The following is a 20356-nucleotide window of genomic DNA, read 5'->3' as shown; positions in this document are numbered from 1 at the left end:
CTTCAGCCCCAGAAGGTTTTACCCCCTTAATGACTAGGCTATTTTTTGCGATACAACACTGTGTTGCTTTAACTGACAATTGTGTGGGCTTGCGACATTGTACCCATATTGATTTTTTCTCATTTCTCATTTCTGGCGCCAATTACAGCCTCAAGTCTTTCTGAGTATGATGCTACAAGCTTGGCACTCCTATTTTTGGGCAGTTTCTCCCATTCTTCTTTGCAGGACCTCTCAGGCTTCATCAAGTTGGATAGGGAGTGTCAGTGCACAGCCATTTTCAGATCTCTCCAGAGATGTTCAATCGGGTTCAAGTCTGAGCTCTGGCTGGGCTACCCAAGGACAATCACAGAGTTGTCCCGTAGTCACTCCTTTGTTATCTTGGCTGTGTGCTTAGGGTCGTTGTCCTGTTGGAAGATGAACCTTCACCCCAGTCTGAGGTCCAGAGCTCTCTGGAGCAGGTTTTCATCAAGGATGTCTCTGTACATTGCTGAATTCATCTTTCCTTCGATCCTGACTAGTCTCTCAGTTCCTGCCGCTGAAAAACATCCCCACAGCATGATGCTGCCACCACCATGCTTCACTGTAGGGATGTTATTGGCCAGGTGATGATCGGTGCCTGGTTTCCTCCAGACATGACGTTTGTCATTCAGGCCAAAGAGTTCAATATTTGTTTTATCAAGCCGGAGAATTTTGTTTCTCATGGTCTGAGAGTCCTTCTGGCAAACACCAGGCAGGCCGTCTTTTACTGAGGAGTGGCTTCCATCTGGCCTGATTGGTGGAATGCTACTGAAATAGTTGTTCTTCTGGGTGGTTCTCCTCTCTCCACAGAGAAACGTTGGAGCTCTATCAGAGTGACCATCGGGTTCTTGGTCACCTCCCTGACTAAGGTCCTTCTCCCCGATCGCTCAGTTTGGCCGGGTGGCCCGCTCTAGGAAGAGTCCTGGTGGTTCCAAACTTCTTTCATTTATGTATGATGGAGGCCACTGTGCTCAGTGGGACCTTCAATGCTGCAGAAATGTTTCTATACCCTTCCCCCGATCTGTGCCCCCATACAATCTTATCTCGGAGGTCTACAGACAGTTCCTTGGACTTCATGGCTTGGTTTGTGCTCTGACATGCACTGTTACCTGTGGAACCTTCTATAGACAGCTGTAAGCCTTTCCAAATCATGTCCAATCAACTGAATTTACCACAGGTGGACTCCAATCAAGTTGGAGAAACATCTCAAGGATGATCAGTGGAAATAGGAAGCACCTGAGCCAAATTTGAGTGTCATGGCAAAGGCTGGGATACTTCTGTATATGTGTGTTTTTTTTTTTTTTTTATAAGTTTTCATAAATTTCAAACCAATTTCTTTCACGTTGTCATTACGGGGGATTGTTTGTAGAATTTTGAGGAAAATAATTAGGGCTGTGGAAACTAACTATTAGTTCACTGATTAATCTTTAATTTTTTTGATTGATCAAAATTCTTTTGATTGGTACTCACCTCTCCGCCGGCTTCCGGGCCTTCAGGGAGATCCGGTGATGTCACGGACACCGGCGGGGCTTGCCGTGTCCATCTGAAGGGCTCCTTTGCTGTGCCTTCATATCTGCATGCCGGCGGGACCTTACTATCTGCCACACGCAAGGGCTGTTACACTTCCCTCTATCACTTCCCTCTATCACTTCCCTCTATCACTTCCCTCTATCACTTCCCTCTATCACTTCCCTCTATCAACCTGGGATTCTACAACTATCCACTGGGAGTTGTGATAGTTCCCTTCACGGGACATCTACATGCCGACGGACTGATGTTAACCCTTCCTCATCGGGATTCAGCAGTGGTATCGTTGTACACATTTTTATACCAGTATCATACTTGGCTACATGTTTTTATGACTGCTTTTGCTACCGTTTGGTATTACTCGCACCATTTTTACAGTTTATGCAGCTACATCGATTTTATCTCCAGTGCAATATTTATTTTGTTACCTACTTGAAGACTGTAAAAGTTTTAATGCTATTCCCATCGAGCGCTGCCTTTGTGTGTTTTTTGTATCCTGCTATCCATTTTTCCAGTGGTTGGTAGCTGCACTGGGAATCAGCCTGCAAGGAGATCAGCTAAAAGTAGTTGGATCTGTATGTGCGTTATACTGTATTTATCGGCCTATTGCGCGCCCTGGCGTATAGCGCGCACCCCCGAAAAAAAAATACTTAGTTTAGATGCCTCTCGTCTGTTTCTTGCCCATCGTCCATCGCGTCCTGCCCGTCATCCATCGGTGGCCTCGTCCGGTCCGGCGTCCTTCTGCGGCCATCGTGGTGTCCTCCCCGCTCGATCCCTGCTTCCCGCACTGTGTTTGAACCACAGCGCCAACATATACCGAGCGCAGTACACTCGGGTATAGTCGGGCAGGCTCGGCTCCTCTCGCGTAAAGGACGTACAGGACGCACAGGACGTGACCGCGAGAGGAGCCGAGCCTGCCCGACTATACCCGAGTGTACTGCGCTCGGTAAATGCCGGCACAGTGGTTCAAACACAGCGCGGGAAGCGGGTATCGGCGTATATCGTGCACCCATGATTTTGCCCTGATTATCAGGGCAAAAAAGTGCGCGGTATACGCCGATAAATACGGTAATTAATCGAAAATTAGTTGATTAATCGATTAAAAAAAAAACGATTAATCGAACACAAATACGTAGATACGTTACACCGCCACAAGTTTTCATCGCAAGTGCCTGATTCACAGAGCACTTGCAATTAAAAACCTGCGCTGGCGGCCTCCGGCGTAAGCCCGCGTAATTTAAAGGGGCGTGTGACATTTAAATTAGGCGCGCTCCCGCGCCGGACCTACTGCGCATGCTCCGTTTCGAAATTCCCGCCGTGCTTTGCGCGAACTGACGTCATTTTTTTGATCGGCGACGTGCGTAGCGTACTTCCGTATTCCCAGACGTCTCACGCAAATGACGTGAATTTTTAAAATTCGACGCGGGAACGACGGCCATACTTTTATACAGCACATACGTGTGCTGTGTAAAGTTAAGGCACCAAAAACGACGACTAACTTTGCGACGGGAAACTAGACTAGCGGCGACGTAGCGAACGCGAAAAACCATCGTGGATCGCCTTAACTCCTAATTTGCATACCCGACACTGGTTTACGACGCGAACTCCCCCCAGCGGCGGCCGCAGTATTGCATCCTAAGATCCGACAGTGTAAAACAATTACACCTGTTGGATCTTAGGGCTATCTATGCGTAACTGATTCTATGAATCAGTTGCATAGAAACTCTGAGAGATACGACGGCGTATTTGAGATACTGCGTCGTATCTCCGCTGTGAATCTGGGCCAATGAATTTAATACATTTTGGAATAAGACTGTAACATAGCAAAATGTGGAAAAAGTGAAGCGCTGTGAATACTTTGCAGATGCGCTGTATCTTACTAAACATTTACATGATATCCACCATTTCAGCTGTATTCAGATTTAAACCTGTTTTGATTCCTTTCTTCCTGTCCCTCTGTGTTCATTATAATAAGCTGCGGGGACAAGTTCCTTCAGACTGAACACGGTGTACCAGGAGGCCCCTAAATAATGTATGTTGTGTTGCTTGGAAGGGTGACAAGCCACAGTGGAGCATGTTACCTAAACTCCTTACACCATTCACGCCAGACCACAGGAAATCCACTGATCGGCAGATGTTCTTACACATGCTTTTTCTTAGTGAGGACATGAGGCAAGGAAAAGGGGGCATGGAGGCAAGAGAGGACACGTCCGGGCTGGAAGTCCCGTCTTCAGATGTGCAATGTAATATAGATTTGATTGGACTTTGAGGCTTGCGGAGAACAGTAATATGATACAGGAAGTGAAGGGAAGTCTTACCAACAGGGGCCACAGAGAGCAATAAAAACCTGACAGAGGAGCTTCCTTTTCCCAACGCTATACAAAACGACAAGTGTTTTTTTTTGTTTGTTTTTTTGCTATGGTACATTTGCCTTGCAGCACTGGGGTCCTCAGTTCAGATCCCGTCTAGGATATTATGGGCCAGATTCTCAAAGACTTACGACGGCGTATTTCCAGATACGCCGTCGTAAGTCCGAATGGCCGCCGTCGTATCTATGCGCCTGATTCATAGAATCAGTTACGCATAGATTTGGTAAAGATACGAGCGTCGTATCTTGGGGTGCATATTTACGCTGGCCGCTAGGTGGCGCTTCCGTTGATTTCCGCAACGAATATGTAAATGAGCAAGATACGCCGATTCACGTACAGACGCCCGTCGCAATTAGTTGCGCCGTTTACGTAAGACATACGCCGCCGTAAAGATAAAGCTGGTCTCTAGCCCCCTAACGCCCGCCGCACGACTATTTACGTCCGCACAATGGCACGTACAGGCAGATGGGCGTATATATACGTCCTTGCCTTCTAGCGGGTGGGGGGTCCGATCGGGACCCCCCCGCTGCGTGCGGCGGATTCCCTCGGGGAGCGATCCGGGACGACGGCGCGGCTATTCGTTTATAGCCACTCCGTCGCGATCGCTCCCCGGAGCTGAAGAACGGGGAGAGCCGTATGTAAACACGGCTTCCCCGTGCTTAACTGTGGCGGCGCATCGATCGAGTGATCCCTTTTATAGGGAGTCACAAACGCTGACGTCAGACCTACAGCCACACCCCCCCTACTGTTGTAAACACACACTAGGTGAAGCCTAACATGTTCAGCGCCCCTTGTGGTTAACTCCCAAACTGCAACTGTCATTTTCACAATAAAGAATGCAATTTAAATGCATTTTTTGCTGTGAAAATGACAATGGTCCCAAAAATGTGTCAAAATTGTCCGATGTGTCCGCCATAATGTCGCAGTTACGAAAAAAATCACTGATCGCCGCCATTAGTAGTAAAAAAAAAATAATAAAAATGCAATAAAAATATCACCTATTTTGTAAACGCTATAAATTTTGCGCAAACCAATCGATAAACGCTTATTGCGATTTTTTTTACCAAAAATAGGTAGAAGAATACGTATCGGCCTAAACTGAGGAAAAAAAAAATTTATATATGTTTGTGGGGGAAAAAAGGACGTCAATTTTGTTTGGGAGCCACGTCGCACGACCGCGCAATTGTAAGTTAAAGCGATGCAGTGCCGAATCGCAAAAACTGGCCAGGTCCTTTTACCTGCATAAAGGTCCGGGTCTTAAGTGATTAACCACTTCCGGACTGCCTCCTGCACATATACGTCGGCAGAATGGCACGGCTGGGCACAAGCACGTATATATACGTCCTGTACTTGTACCCAGCCGCGACCCGGTCCGAAGCTCCGGGACCGCGGGTCCCGCGGACCCGATCGCCGCTCGAGTGCGGCGATCGGTCTCCGGAGCTGAAGAACGGGGAGAGCCGTGTGTAAACACGGCTTCCCCGTGCTTCACTGTGGCGGCGTATCGATCGCGTCATCCCCTTTATAGGGGAGACACGATCGATGACGTCACACCTACAGCCACACCCCCCTACAGTTGTAAACACACACTAGGTGAACCCTAACTCCTACAGCGCCCCCTGTGGTTAACTCCCAAACTGCAACTGTCATTTTCACAATAAACAATGCAATTTAAATGCATTTTTTGCTGTGAAAATGACAATGGTCCCAAAAATGTGTCAAAATTGTCCGATGTGTCCGCTATAATGTCGTGGTCACGAAAAAAATCGCTGATCGCCGCCATTAGTAGTAAAAAAAATATATTAATAAAAATGCAATAAAACTATCTCCTTTTTTGTAAACGCTATACATTTTGCGCGAACCAATCGATAAACGCTTATTGCGATTTTTTTTTTTACCAAAAATAGGTAGAAGAATACGTATGGGCCTAAACTGAGAAAAAAAATAAAAAATGTATATATTTTTGGGGGATATTTCTTAATCGTTACATCACGGGACACAGAGCGGCATTCATTACTATATGGGTTATATGGAGTACCTTCAGGTGATGGACACTGGCAATCTCAAACAGGAAATGCCCCTCCCTATATAACCCCCTCCCATAGGAGGAGTACCTCAGTTTTTACGCCAGTGTCTTAGGTGTTGGTCATGGTTTAGCTTGCCTCCGCATCCTTGGGATTAGGTGAGCTAACCGGTTCTGTCCAAAGGCCTCAGCGCTAAAGTGGTCAGTAACCGGACCCCAAACCCTTGGGGTATAGCCCATAATGCTTTTCTTTTTAGAGAGCTGGACCCTGGGCCCAGAACTTAGAAACCTTTGGGGGCCTAATGTTTCTGTTGCCAGGGTGCTATATGGGCCCAGGACAGTGGATCCTTCATAGGAACCCAGGGCCTGAAGGTCTAGACATCCCCACGGAGATGGGGGAAGATTGGGCCTCTTGCTTGGCAAAGTCCTGCGGCATGGAGCAGGTAAGTGAGGGGAAAACTTGCGGAACTTGGTTCTTAGCAGGTTTTTTCTGGGGGGTCACAGGGGACATGCCTAAAGTTATGCGCTGCATCTGGCAAACTAGTCACATATCTTAATGATAGGATGGCTCTATGTGTATCATTCCCCATAAGAAGTGACCTCCCTTGTAGTGTTGGAAAAGCATTGAGTGGGGCCTGTGTGATATAATGTGTATGTGTGTGTCAGAGAGCTGTGCTTACCTGCAAGCCTCCAGGCGATGCTCCATCGGTTCTTCCTCCTCAGAGCCTGGCAAAACGCTGACCTCCTCGTGGTTCCAGGATTGGAGCAGAGAGGCTACCTTCCCCCCAACCCCCCCCCCCTGTCGGCGGGCGCGCGCGCGTTCCCGTGTTATAGGCGCAATTCGCGCCGTTTAGCTGAGGGGGGAAGGGCGGGTCAGTGGCTTAAGGAAGGGGCGGCCCTTCCTTTTTCGTTCCAACAGCTCATTCTAACATTGGAACTGAGGAGGAAAAGACCAGAGCGGCAGCACGGGGTGCCGAGGACACACAGTGGCCAGAAAGGATATTACAGTCTTCAGAAGACTGTTTTCAAGCCTAGAAATAGGCTGTTTCTTTTCCATCTCAATAGTTTTTCTTGGCAATACTACTCAGGGGGACAGAATGCTTTTTCTTTCCTGGATTTGAAAAACAAAAAACAAAAAAAAAAAAAAAAGAAAAGATTGAAAAAAAAAAAAAGAGTCATCTAGGGGAGAGGAGGCATTTTTTATCCCCCAAACAGGTGTTTGGGCAATTAACTATTTATAGTTCCAAGTACCAATAAGCTAGCAGGTGTACCTCGGTATTGTACCATGGCATCCGGGTCAGAGGGTACAAGAGGTGGGGATTCCCCCAGAGAGTCTGAGGTCTCGGACAAGGTTATGCCGCTGCTTTCCCCAGAGGGAGCCTTGGGGCCATCGGGATCTGGGGCTGGAGCTGGCGCGGGTCAGTCCAACCCTAAGATGGTCACGGACGAGGTATTACTCACCTCTTTAAAAGAGATGGAGAAAAGAATGAGAAAAATGATAGCCACAGCTATGCGGGGCAGTAAACGGATTAGATCTCCGTCGCCCGAGCGTGGACCCTCGGAAGAGGAGGTCCTTTCCTCAGGGGAATTGGACGACCTCTTGGACAAGGACCAAGTAGGTTCGGGGATCGAAGATCCGGATACAGAGGAGTCTGGAGCAGTCTCCCAAGGGGAGAGCTGGTGGATTCAAGCCTTAACGGACTTGGTCCATAGTGCATTCAACTTGCCAGTACCAGATCTCCAAGTATCGACGGTTTCAGCTTTGGGCTCACTAAGGGCGCCTCAAAGCAATGCAGTGTTTCCGATCCATCCTCTGCTAGAGGGAGTTTTGTTCCAAGATTGGAGCAAGCCAGATAAGATCTTTTTACCACCTAAAAGATTCTCTGCCCTATATCCTATGGAAGATAAATTTTCCAAGAGATGGGCTACTCCTGCAGTGGACGCAGCCATCTCATGTGTTAACAAATCGTTAACATGCCCTGTAGAAAACATACAGGTGTTCAAGGATCCAGTTGATAAACGCTTGGAAGCACTACTTAAGAACTCCTTCACTACTGCAGGGGCAGTAGTACAGCCAGCTGTGGCTGCGATTGGGGTTGCTCAAGCATTATCGGATCAAATTAAGCAGATGCTTAAACTTATTCCTGCCCAGCAGGCAGAAGAATTTTCGGATGTCCCTAGGGCCATATGTTTTACGGTAGACGCAATTAAGGATTCTATCCAGCAAGCGTCACGTTTATCGTTATCCCTTATCCATATGAGAAGACTCTTATGGTTAAAAAGCTGGGAGGCCGAGCCCCCATGCAAGAAGCTCCTGGTAGGGTTCCCCTTCCATGGAGGACGACTCTTCGGAGAAGACCTAGATAAATACATTCAGACCATTTCAGGCGGCAAGAGTACTCTTTTGCCAACTAAGAAGAAGTTTCAGGGGCCTGCGTTTAAACGACAGTACTCCCCTGGGCAGGGGCCCTCTAATGCCAAACAGTATCGACGGCCTCCTGCGAAAGCAAACTTCAGCTTCAACAACAAGTCGCAGGGACAGGCTGCTAGAGGAAGAAAGCAGTGGTTTCGCAAACCAGCAAAACCAGCCCCCAAGCCAACCTTATGAAGGGGCGCCCCCACCCACGAAGGTGGGGGGAAGGCTGCGACTCTTTTCAGAGGTTTGGGAAGCCAGCATTCCCGACAAGTGGGTACGGTCTTCCGTGGCCACGGGCTACTAATTAGATTTCCTAAGGTTCCCTCCTCCTCATTTCCAGGAGTCGAGGATTCCAAACGATCCGGTGAGGGGAGCCGCATTAATGTCGGCATTAAATCATCTACTTTCCCAGGAAGTAATAGTGGAGGTACCAGTCCTGGAACAGGGGCTGGGTTTCTACTCCAACCTATTCATCATCCCAAAGTCCAATGGAGATGTCAGGCCAATTTTGGACCTAAAGATGGTAAATGCATACCTAAAAGTCCGCTCATTTCGGATGGAATCCGTGCGGTCAGCAGCTGCCACACACCAAAAGGACGACTTCATGGCGTCCATAGACATAAAGGATGCCTACCTTCATGTTCCAATTTATCAGCCACATCAAAGATATCTACGCTTTATGGTGGCTTCGCGTCATTTCCAATTCGTGGCGCTTCCCTTCGGGTTGGCTACGGCCCCCCGGGTGTTCACGAAGGTCCTAGCTCCAATCCTAGCCAAGCTAAGGATCCAAGGGGTCACGATCCTAGCATACCTGGACGACCTCCTAGTCATAGATCACTCGTCTCCGGGCTTGGAGCGAGCAGTGGCCCTCACGCTCCAATACCTCGAGAGGTTCGGCTGGGTCCTAAATCGAGAAAAGTCAGCTTTCCTGCCCACAAGGCAGTTGGAATATCTCGGCATGAGATTAGACACAGAACAACAAAGAGTGTTTCTACCTCTGATGAAGGTCAAAGCCATCAAGGAATTAATCCTACTGGTTCTAAGCAAGAAGGAACCGACTATTCGCCTATGTATGAGGTTACTAGGCAAGATGGTGGCCACATTCGAGGCGGTACCATACGCCCAGAGCCACACTCGCATCCTGCAGGCAGCCATCCTGTCAGCATGGAGCAGAAGGCCACAGGCCTTGGATATCCCGTTGCCGCTCTCATCAAGAGTCCGACAAAGTCTGTGTTGGTGGTTAGACCCTCAGAATCTACTGAAGGGGAAGTCTTTCAGCCCAGTGGCTTGGAAGATAGTGACCACAGACGCCAGCCTGACGGGCTGGGGAGCAATTTTGGATGGTTGCACTCGCCAAGGTACTTGGGCAAAGCCAGAGAAGCAGTTGCCCATCAACATCTTGGAGCTCAGAGCTGCTCGACTAGCCCTCAGGGCTTGGACGTCAAAATTGCAGGGGTTCCCGGTGAGAATTCAATCAGACAATGCCACGGCCGTGGCATACATAAATCACCAAGGGGGAACCAGGAGTCAAGCCGCTCAGAGAGAGGTGAGCTTGATTCTCCTATGGGCAGAGGCTCATGTGCCCTGCATATCGGCAATATTCATTCCAGGAGTGGACAACTTTCAGGCGGACTTCTTAAGCCGCCAGACTCTATTGCCGGGGGGAATGGTCTCTGCATCCACAAATCTTTCAAGCACTCTGCCAAAGATGGGGAGTGCCGGACGTGGATATCATGGCATCGAGACTCAACAAGAAACTAGACAGGTTCATGTCCCGCTCAAGGGATCCGATGGCCTGCGGAACCGATGCGCTGGTTTGCCCTTGGCATCAGTTCAAACTTCTTTATGCGTTTCCCCCGCTCCAGTTACTACCCCGCCTGCTGCGCAGGATCAGGGTGGAGCACATACCAGTCATCCTGGTAGCTCCAGCATGGCCCAGAAGGGCATGGTACTCACTAATCTTAAGGATGGTAGTGGGAGACCCTTGGACTCTTCCTCTACGGCCAGACCTGCTATCGCAAGGTCCGATCCTCCACCCTGCCTTACGGCATCTAAATTTGACGGCCTGAAAGCTGAATCCCTGATTCTCAGGGGTAGAGGTCTGTCTCAGAAAGTAATCTCTACCCTAATCAGAGCCAGGAAACCGGTCTCTAGGGTGATTTATCACAGGGTCTGGAAGGCCTATGTAGGTTGGTGTGAGTCCAAGCTATGGCTTCCTCGCAAGTTCACCATCGATAGAGTTTTAAGTTTTCTCCAGCTAGGAGTGGATAAGGGATTGGCATTAAGCACAATCAAAGGACAGATTTCAGCTCTGTCAGTGTGGTTTCAGCGGCCGCTGGCCACCCACTCGCTGGTTAAGACCTTCCTTCAAGGGGTCTTACGTATTAAACCTCCAGTTAAATCCCCGCTTTGTCCGTGGGATTTAAATCTTGTTCTGTCAAGTTTACAGAAACAACCGTTTGAGCCGTTGGCTGAAATTCCTTTGGTTTTACTGACAAGGAAGTTAGTATTTTTGGTCGCCATAGTTTCCGCAAGAAGAGTATCGGAACTGGCGGCCTTATCCTGTAAGGAACCATATCTTATTTTTCATAAGGACAAGGTCGTTCTCCGCCCTCATCCTTCCTTCCTACCAAAGGTTATATCCAGTTTTCATCTAAACCAGGATTTGGTATTACCATCCTTCTTTCCTAAACCTACTTCCAGAAAGGAAGGGTTGCTGCATACCTTGGATATTGTCAGGGCCATGAAGGCCTATCTTAAAGCTACAAAGAAGATCCGGAAAACGGATGTGCTGTTCATTTTACCGGATGGGCCCAAGAAGGGGCAGGCAGCTGCAAAGTCCACCATCTCTAGGTGGATTAAGCAATTAATCACTCAGGCCTACGGCTTGAAAGGGTTGCCTCCTCCGTTATCATTAAAGGCTCATTCTACTAGGGCCATGGGCGCCTCCTGGGCAGCACACCACCAGATCTCTATGGCTCAAGTTTGCAAGGCGGCAACCTGGTCTTCTGTCCACACGTTTACAAAATTCTACAAGTTGGACGTAAGAAGGAATACTGATACTGCCTTTGGGCAGGCAGTGCTGCAGGCTGCAGTTTGAGACCCTCGGATTCCGGGGGCTCCCCTTTTTTGAGTTAAATTTAAAATTTAAGATTATTTTTCTCAACTAAGTTGGATTTATTATGATTTGAGTATATCTCTAATTTAAATCCTTTTGTCTTGGAGATGTTCTCCCTCCCCTCATTGTAAGCATTGCTTTGGGACATCCCACATAGTAATGAATATGCCGCTCTGTGTCCCGTGATGTAACGATAAAGAAAAAGAGATTTTTAATACAGCTTACCTGTAAAATCTTTTTCTTGGAGTACATCACGGGACACAGAGCTCCCACCCCTCTTTTGGGGACCATTTTTGGAGGCATACTGCTTGCTACAAAACTGAGGTACTCCTCCTATGGGAGGGGGTTATATAGGGAGGGGCATTTCCTGTTTGAGATTGCCAGTGTCCATCACCTGAAGGTACTCCATATAACCCACATAGTAATGAATATGCTGCTCTGTGTCCCGTGATGTACTCCAAGAAAAGGATTTTACAGGTAAGCTGTATTAAAAATCTCTTTTTTTTATAGCAAAAAGTAAAAAATATTGTTTTTTTTTTTCAAAATTGTTGCTCTATTTTTGTTTATAGCGCAAAAAATAAAAACCGCAGAGGTGATCAAATACCACCAAAAGAAAGCTCTATTTGTGGGAAAAAAGGACGCCAATTTTGTTTTTGAGCCACGTCACACAACCGCGCAATTGTCAGTTAAAGCGACGCAGTGCCGAATCGCAAAAACTGGCCAGGTCCTTTACCTGCATAAAGGTCCGGGTCTTAAGTGGTTAATAAAAAATATATATATATATATGTGTATGTATGTATGTATGTATATATATATATATATATATATATGTGTGTATATATATATGTGTGTGTGTGTGTGTGTGTGTGTGTATATATATATATAATGTATGTATAAAAAAAAGTTTTTTGTTTTTTTTTATAAATTTAAAAAAAATGGGGCCCTGTGTCCCGGCACTGGGTACATCCAAGCATTTGGATACATAAAGGGGTGGAAGAACAGTCCTCAATGCAGTTTCATATCAAACAAATATTTGCACAGTGTGTACTAAAGGATTTTTTTCTGCAATAACTTTTTTGTTGTCTTTTTTTTTCCTACTCAGCGGATCCTACAGTAAAGGACTTAATAGGGGGCTTTACAGCGCTCCATTATGCCGCCATGCATGGAAGGGCTCGGATTGCACGCCTAATGTTGGAATCAGAATATCGCAGTGACATTATTAATGCCAAGAGCAATGATGGCTGGACACCGCTGCACGTGGCTGCCCACTACGGAAGAGATTCTTTTGTCAGGTTACTGTTGGAGTTTAAAGCTGAGGTTGATCCCCTTAGCGACAAGGGCACCACTCCCCTGCAGCTCGCCATCATCCGAGAGAGATCCAGCTGCGTCAAAATTCTCCTGGACCACAACGCCAACATTGATATTCAAAACGGGTTTCTGCTACGCTATGCTGTGATCAAAAGTAACCATTCGTATTGTCGCATGTTTTTGCAACGGGGGGCCGATACGAACTTGGGGAGGCTGGAAGACGGGCAGACGCCTCTTCACCTTTCGGCTCTGCGGGATGACGTCCTTTGCGCTCGTATGTTGTACAATTATGGGGCCGACACGAACACTAGGAACTATGAAGGGCAGACCCCTCTAGCTGTATCACTCAGTATCTCTGGAACTAGCCGACCTTGCCTGGATTTCCTACAAGACGTACGAAGTAAGTAACTACATCTTATCATCCAGTCTTTTGCGCTTTTACACTTTATACTAAATTTGTGACTTGTTCCAGTGTTATCAGTTGTCCACATTACTATTATATTTCCAAAATGCACCTTTAACCACTTAAGGACCGCCTCCTGCATGTATACGTCGGCAGAATGGCACGGCTGGGCACAAGCACGTACAGGTACGTTCTCTTTAAGTGCCCAGCCGTGGGTCGCGCGCCCGCGACCCGGTCCGAAGCTCCGTGACCGCGGGACCCGCGGACCCGATCTCCGCTGGAGTCCCGCGATCGGTCCCCGGAGCTGAAGAACGGGGAGAGCTGTGTGTAAACACAGCTTCCCCGTTCTTCACTGTGGCGCCGTCATCGATCGTGTGTTCCCTGATATAGGGAATCGCGATCAATGACGTCACACCTACAGCCACACCCCCCTACAGTTAGAAACACAGATGAGGTCACACTTAACCCCTTCAGCGCCCCCTTGTGGTTAACTGCCAAACTGCAATTGTCATTTTCACAGTAAACAATGCATTTTTAATGCATTTTTTGCTGTGAAATGACAATGGTCCCAAAAATGTGTCAAAATTGTCCGATGTGTCCGCCATAATGTCGCAGTCACGGAAAAAAACGCTGATCGCCGCCATTAGTAGTAAAAAAAAAATGTTTTCATAAAAATGCAATAAAACGATCCCCTATTTTGTAACGCTATAAATTTTTGTGCAAACCAATCGATAAACGCTTATTGTGATTTAATTTTTTTTACCAAAAATAGGTAGAAGAATACGTATCGGCCTAAACTGAGAATTTTTTTTTTTTTTATATATATATTTTTGGGGGATATTTATTATAGCAAAAAGTAAAAAATATTGTTTTTTTTTTCAAAATTGTCGCTCTATTTTTGTTTATAGCGCAAAAAATAAAAACAGCAGAGGTGATCAAATACCACCAAAAGAAAGCTCTATTTGTGGGGAAAAAAGGACGTCAATTTTGTTTGGGAGCCACGTCGCACGACCGCGCAATTGTCAGTTAAAGCGACGCAGTGCCGAATCGCAAAAAGGGGCCTGGTCTTTTACCTGCATTTTGGTCCGGGTCCTAAGCCGTTAACCACTTAAGCGTCCTGACTCTCCTATGGCTGAACTCGCATCTCACAGACATTGCATGTGATTGCGCTGGTGCGGGTGCGAATCACATGCGATGTCTGTGATCATAAAAGTGTGAACCTGGGCAAAATGTGGAAAATTTCAAGGGGTATGAATACTTTTTCAAGGAACCGTATATAGCGTCATCCATTTACGCAGCGCTATATATATATTTCATATCAGTCCCTGCCCTCAGGCAGCTTACGATCTAATTCATAAATTTCAAAATTCATACATCAATATAAATATATAGAAAATATATAAAAATACCCCTTTACATTACACAGCCCCCAACAGTTTGTTACACAGACACCTCCCTAACAGTTATGGACCCCCTGCATGTTACACTGGTGGGAGGCGTGACATGCGGCCTGCGGGTCAACCGCGGGCTGCTGCGGTCCACTGGGCATATGCACGGTGTGCCAGGGTTTGACAAATTTGCTTGGAATCTAGGAGCCAGCTAAAAAAGTTAGGGGGCCAGAAAATGCGCCCGTCCCGCCAAGCTCGGGAACACATACGTGAGTAGCGCCCGCATATGTAAACGGTATTAAAACCACACATGTGAGGTATCGCCGCGATTGTTAGAGCGAGAGCAATAATTGTAGCTCTAGACCAGGGGTGTCAAACTCAATTTCATCGTGGGCCGCATCAGCATTATGATTGTCCTCAAAAGGGCCGGTTGTATCTGTAAGATTAGATGTCCAGCGCATTCCCTCCCCTTACATTAGATGTCAAGAGCCACCCCACCATCAGAGGTTGAGTCCCCCACTCTCCCTTACATCACAGTGCACCCCCCTTTCCTTATGCTGCTGCTGGGAAGAAGCTGGATGCATTGCTTGAAAGCAGAAAGAAGAAGTTTGGAGTAGGACTAGAGGAGGGCTGGGGCTCTCCTGCAGCTGCAGGAGAGGTGCGAGGGCCACATGAAATTACCTGGAGGGCCGGATTCGGCCCACGGGCCTTGTGTTTGACACCTGTGCTCTAGACCTCCTCTGTAACTCAAAACATGCAACTTGTAAAAAAATTTAAACGTCGCCTATGGATATTTTAAAGGGTAAAAGTTTGTCGGCATTCCACGAGCGGACGAAATTTTGAAGAGTGACATGTTGGGTATCAATTTACTCGGCGTAACTATCTTTCACAATATAAAAAAAATTGGGATAAGTTTACTGTTGTCTTATTTTTTAATTAAAAAAAGTGTCTTTTTTCCCAAAAAAAGTGCGCTTGTAAGACCGCTGTGCAAATATGGTGTGACAGAAAGTATTGCAACGATCGCCATTTTATTCTCTAGGGCAGGGATATGCAATTAGCGGACCTCCAGCTGTTGCAAAACTACAAGTCCCATCATGCCTCTGGGTGTCATGCTTTTGGCTGTCAGAGTCTTGCTATGCCTCATGGGACTTGTAGTTCAGCAACAGCTGGAGGTCCGCTAATTGCATATCCCTGCTCTAGGGTGTTAGAATAAAAAAAATGTACATGGCAGTGAAAACAGTAAAAAAATAAACACACATTAGAACTGCTGTTTTACTTGTAATGCCAACGGCCACCACCAGATGGCGCCAGGTCACAGAAGGCAGCTTGGGCCTTCACACAGCTGCAAAGCCGCGGCCTCAATTACCGGCCGTCGCGGGCCCTCCGCGATCGCGCGGCGGTGGGGGCTCACAGAGACAGAGGTTCCTGTGCCTCCGTGCGCCCCCACCTCCACGTGATCGCGACGGACGGTAATTGAGGCTGCGGCCTTCTAGGCCGCAAAGCCGCGGCCTCAATTACTGGCGGGCGCCAGGTCACAATTTCCTGTCGCAATTGCGACCTGGCACCCGGATTTTGTCGAGGCTTGGTGCCATCCATTTACGCAGTGCTATATATATATTTCATATCAGTCCCTGCCCTTAGGCAGCTTACGATCTAATTCATACATCAAACATCAATATAAATATATAAAAATACCCCTTTACATTACACAGCCCCCCACAGTTTGTTACACAGACACCCCCCTAACAGTTCTGGACATCCTGCATGTTACACTGGTGGGAGACGTGACATGCGGCCCGCGGGCCGCTGCGGCCCACTGGGCATATGCCCGGTATGCCCTATGGCCAGCCCGGGCCTGATTGGCATAGATGGCGGAATCTGTCAGATTTCTTTTAGGTTTATCTATACATTTATACCTGCTTTGTAGGACTTGCACTAATGTTTTTTTCCCCATAGCTACTAGTGATTGCTATTCAGATGACGGCCCTTTTCTTTTCTTTGATGCCCTGATGCAGATTGCAGGTCACTAAGCAGCAATCATTGTATTACTAGGAGACCGAGCATGCATGTCTCACTGGCAGGAGGGGGGATTAAGTTCTTCATCTTGGGAGTTTCTGGAGGTTATGCAAGCCATTAAATGAAGAACGTCACTTAGCTCGCAGCACGCCAGCGCCGTTCAAAGGACTTGTGCCTTTTTAGCATTACATCTTCATAACTTTGAATTAACGAGGGAATATAAATCTTTTCCCCCAAGTGTTGGCAGGACACTGGATGTCTCCGCGATGAAGATGGAGTACTGACCAGCGAAAATGAGATTCCTTTGAAGAACAGAGAGTCAGGTTTAAATAGAAAAAACGACTTTATATAGAGGCCACAAAATGATAAACAGCTTGGATAAGATCACAGTGCTGGGAATAACATTGGATAATAAGCCCGGGGTCATTTGTTCTATATAAAAAAAGGAATGGGCCATTATTAATACATTTCCATGCACTCAGCTGTTTTCTATAGGATGAACAAAAATGATATTTAACCCTTTCATTGTAGTTTAGCCTGTGCCTGCAATCTTACAAGGTTGGTGTTCCGTCTCCAATATAAAAAATGTGTAAACAAAAAAAAAAAGGAAAAGTAACCACTTAAAGCAGAGCTCCAGTCTCCCAAACAGAAAAATTAAAGCGGAGTTCCACCTAAAAATGGAACTTCTGCTTTTTGGAACCCCCCCCCCCCCCCCCTCCGGTGTCACATTTGCCACGTTTCGCAGGCTAGGGGGAGCAGATTAGAGGTCGACCGATATGGGGTTTTCTCTGGCAGATGCCGATATTTAGAAATGGGGGCGGCCGATGGCCGATATATGATGCCGATTTTTGCAGCCGATATTTTAGGCCGATTTTTTAAAAAAAAAATTGGTGCCACTGGCTCGTGGCACTGGATGGCACTAATTAGCACTGGAAGATGACACTAGCAGAAGACACTGATTGTCAGGTGGCACTTATTGGCACTGGCAGGTTGCACAAGATGGCACTGGCAGAAGGCACTGATTGGCACGTGGCACTGGCAGGTGGCACTAACAGGTGACACTGGCAAGTGGCACTAGTTGGCACTGACTGGCAGGTGGCACTAATTTGCACTGGATGGCAATAGTTAGCACTGGCAGATGGCATTGGCAGGTGGCACTGATGGCTTTAGTTAGCACTGGTAGGTGGCACTGGATGGAAGGTGGCACTAATTGGCACTGGATGGTGGCACTGGCAGGTGGCACTGGATGGAAGGTGGCACTGTTATTGGCACTGGCAGGTGGCATTGGCAGATGGCACTGGACAGCAAGTGGCACTAATTGGCACTGGCACAAAAAAAATAGTGTCACCCCCCTCAGTACAGACCCCCTCTCCCTCCAGTATAGACACCCCCCTCCTCAGTACAGACCCCCCCTGCCCCCCGTAGTACAGACACCAGAGAGCGGTGTGTGTCCCACGAGCGCGGGCCCCTCCTCCTCTGTGGGTGTAAACAGAGAGGAGGGCCGCCGCGCTGGGTGAACCAAGATGCCGCCACGGTCACAGCATCAGGAAAGGCAGCGGCTTCGGCCTAGCTCCGGATCCGTGGCCCCGCTAGCGGCCATGTTAAATATCGGCCTAATTTGGATAAAAATCGGCCGATGCCGATTTCTCCAAAACGGACAAATATCGGCCGATATATTGGTCGACCTCTAGAGCAGATACCTGTGTAATCCAGGTATTCGCTCCCACTTCTGAGCATAGATCACCGTGGTGACCCATGTCACGTCTGGCGCCTACTCTGTCCTCCCCCGCTGTCTTCTGGGAGACACACAGGTCCCAGAAGACATCAGGGACCAGTGGGATCACGCAGCGCAACTCGCGCATGCGCAGTAAGGAACTAGAAAGTGAAGCCGCAATTCCCTAAGGCCCCTTTCACACTGGGGAGTTTTTTCAGGTGGTTTAGTGCTAAAAATAGCGCCTAAATACCGCCTGAAAAACTCCTTCCCTGCAGTCTCAATGTGAAAGGCCGAGGGCTTTCACACTGAGGTGATGCGCTGGCAGGACCGCTGCAAAAGTCCTGCCAGCAGCATCTTTGGAGCGGTGAGAGGAGAAGTGTGTTTACCGCTCCTTCACCGCTCCTTCCCATTGAAAGCAGTGGACACCGCGGTAATATTGCCAGCGGTATTAACCCTTTAGCGGGGGTTAATACCGCAGTGCTATCGGCCGAATACCGACAGAATTCCGCGGCAATTCAGACGGTATAGCGCCGCTAAAAATAGCGCCACCGCACATCCCGCCCCAGTGTGAAAGAGGCCTTACTGAAGATTGCGGCGGCAGCACCCGAGAGCCGAGGGACAAATCGGCTTCGGGACATCGCGGGCGCCCAGGACAGCTAAGTGTCCTTATATTGAAAGTCAGCAGGTGCAGTATTTGTAGCTGCTGACTTTTAATATACTTTTTTTCGGCGGAGCTCCGCTTTAAAAGTCAGCAGCTACAAACTTGTAATATAAGGACACTTACCTGTCCTGAATCGGCATCTGAGCCCATTCTTCAATTGGCTTTTTGAGCTGGCATCCTCACTAAGACCCCTTTCACACTCAGACCGCCCAAGCGTTGGCGGCAAAGCGCCGCTAGTTTTAGCAGCCCTTTACTGGCGCTGTGCGGGCGAGAGCGGGGTGCTTTTAACCCTAAAGAAGGGGTTAACAAAGGGTTAAAAGCGCCGCTTCCGAAGCTCTTTGTAGAAGCTTTGTGCTTTTTTATTTTTTATATATATTTATTTTCCTGTACATCACGCAAGGTATGGAGATCCCTATTACTACCAGTGGTATTAAATGTCATCAATATATGCATTCCTCTCAACATGGGACAAGGGGTGGGGATCAGATCTTCATACCAGCAGTAATTGACTGTTGTGTTTGACGCGCATTTGGCAAAAAGACGGCCTTCAGACATACCACAGAGTTATCGAATATGAAAATTGGAGCTAAAATAGGAACAGGCATTTCAGAACAGGTTCAAATCTGTCTTGTGGTTATAAGAAAGAAACTCAAGTCCATCGGGCTGACACTTCCCTGCATCAAACCGGAGGTGCTAAATCCGAATATGATGGAGCGATTCCTTTCTAGGACAGTCACCTTCCTTCCCCAGCCAGTGCCGCCATCAAACACGGTGATAGAGCATAGAGAGGTGTAGATGTCTCCAGAGTTTATCAATTCGCATACAGACCGCACATACAATATCCCCCCGGCTGTGACAGTACACAGTGTATAATTTAGGGTTGTCCTGATACCGAGTACTTGTACTCGGACGAATGCTCCCAATGCCTGACCTGATACCTGGTCGGTGGGCAAAAGGGTGGGCGGCGTTAGTAGGCGGAGCGGGTGAAGTCAGCGAACCGGAGAGCGAGTCCTTACCTGCAGTAGAACTAGCTAGGTAAGCTGGCAGGGTGCAGTGTGCAGGGCGCAGCCGCATCAGGATCGGTGAACGGACCGTCGCATTCGGTCGTCGTCAGCTTGGACATCCCGACACCCATCTTGGCACACCCTGCAATTGGCCACAGTAAGCCAGCAGCTGACATCTTGTTGCACCCAGCCCATATGGTTTGAGCTGGTTGTAACAAGATGTCTGCTGATACTTATTGATGCCGAGTGCAGGGTTTACCAAGATGGGCGCTGCAGCATAGCATTTCGAAATACTTTCCTCATGTCATTTATTGCTGCATTTCAGTGCCTGCCCATAAGTGCCAGTTATCAGTGCCAGCCACCTGTCAGTGCCATCAGTGCCCATAACTGCCGC

General features: G+C 47.9%; 1 protein-coding gene across 3 annotated transcripts in view; it reads left to right on the top strand.

The window, feature by feature from the left end:
• Positions 1–20356, top strand: part of ASB7 (ankyrin repeat and SOCS box containing 7) — a 70798-nt gene that overhangs the window by 30627 nt on the left and 19815 nt on the right. For all 3 annotated transcript variants that reach the window (XM_040342322.1, XM_040342323.1, XM_040342321.1), the window contains exon 5: positions 12571–13176. In XM_040342322.1, coding sequence (XP_040198256.1) covers positions 12571–13176 — 606 coding nt within the window. The remainder of the gene's footprint in view (positions 1–12570; positions 13177–20356) is intronic.

The sequence above is a fragment of the Rana temporaria genome, chromosome 3 (assembly GCF_905171775.1).
Source record: "Rana temporaria chromosome 3, aRanTem1.1, whole genome shotgun sequence".
Taxonomy (NCBI): domain Eukaryota; kingdom Metazoa; phylum Chordata; class Amphibia; order Anura; family Ranidae; genus Rana; species Rana temporaria.
This window is presented reverse-complemented; position numbering and strand designations above follow the sequence as displayed.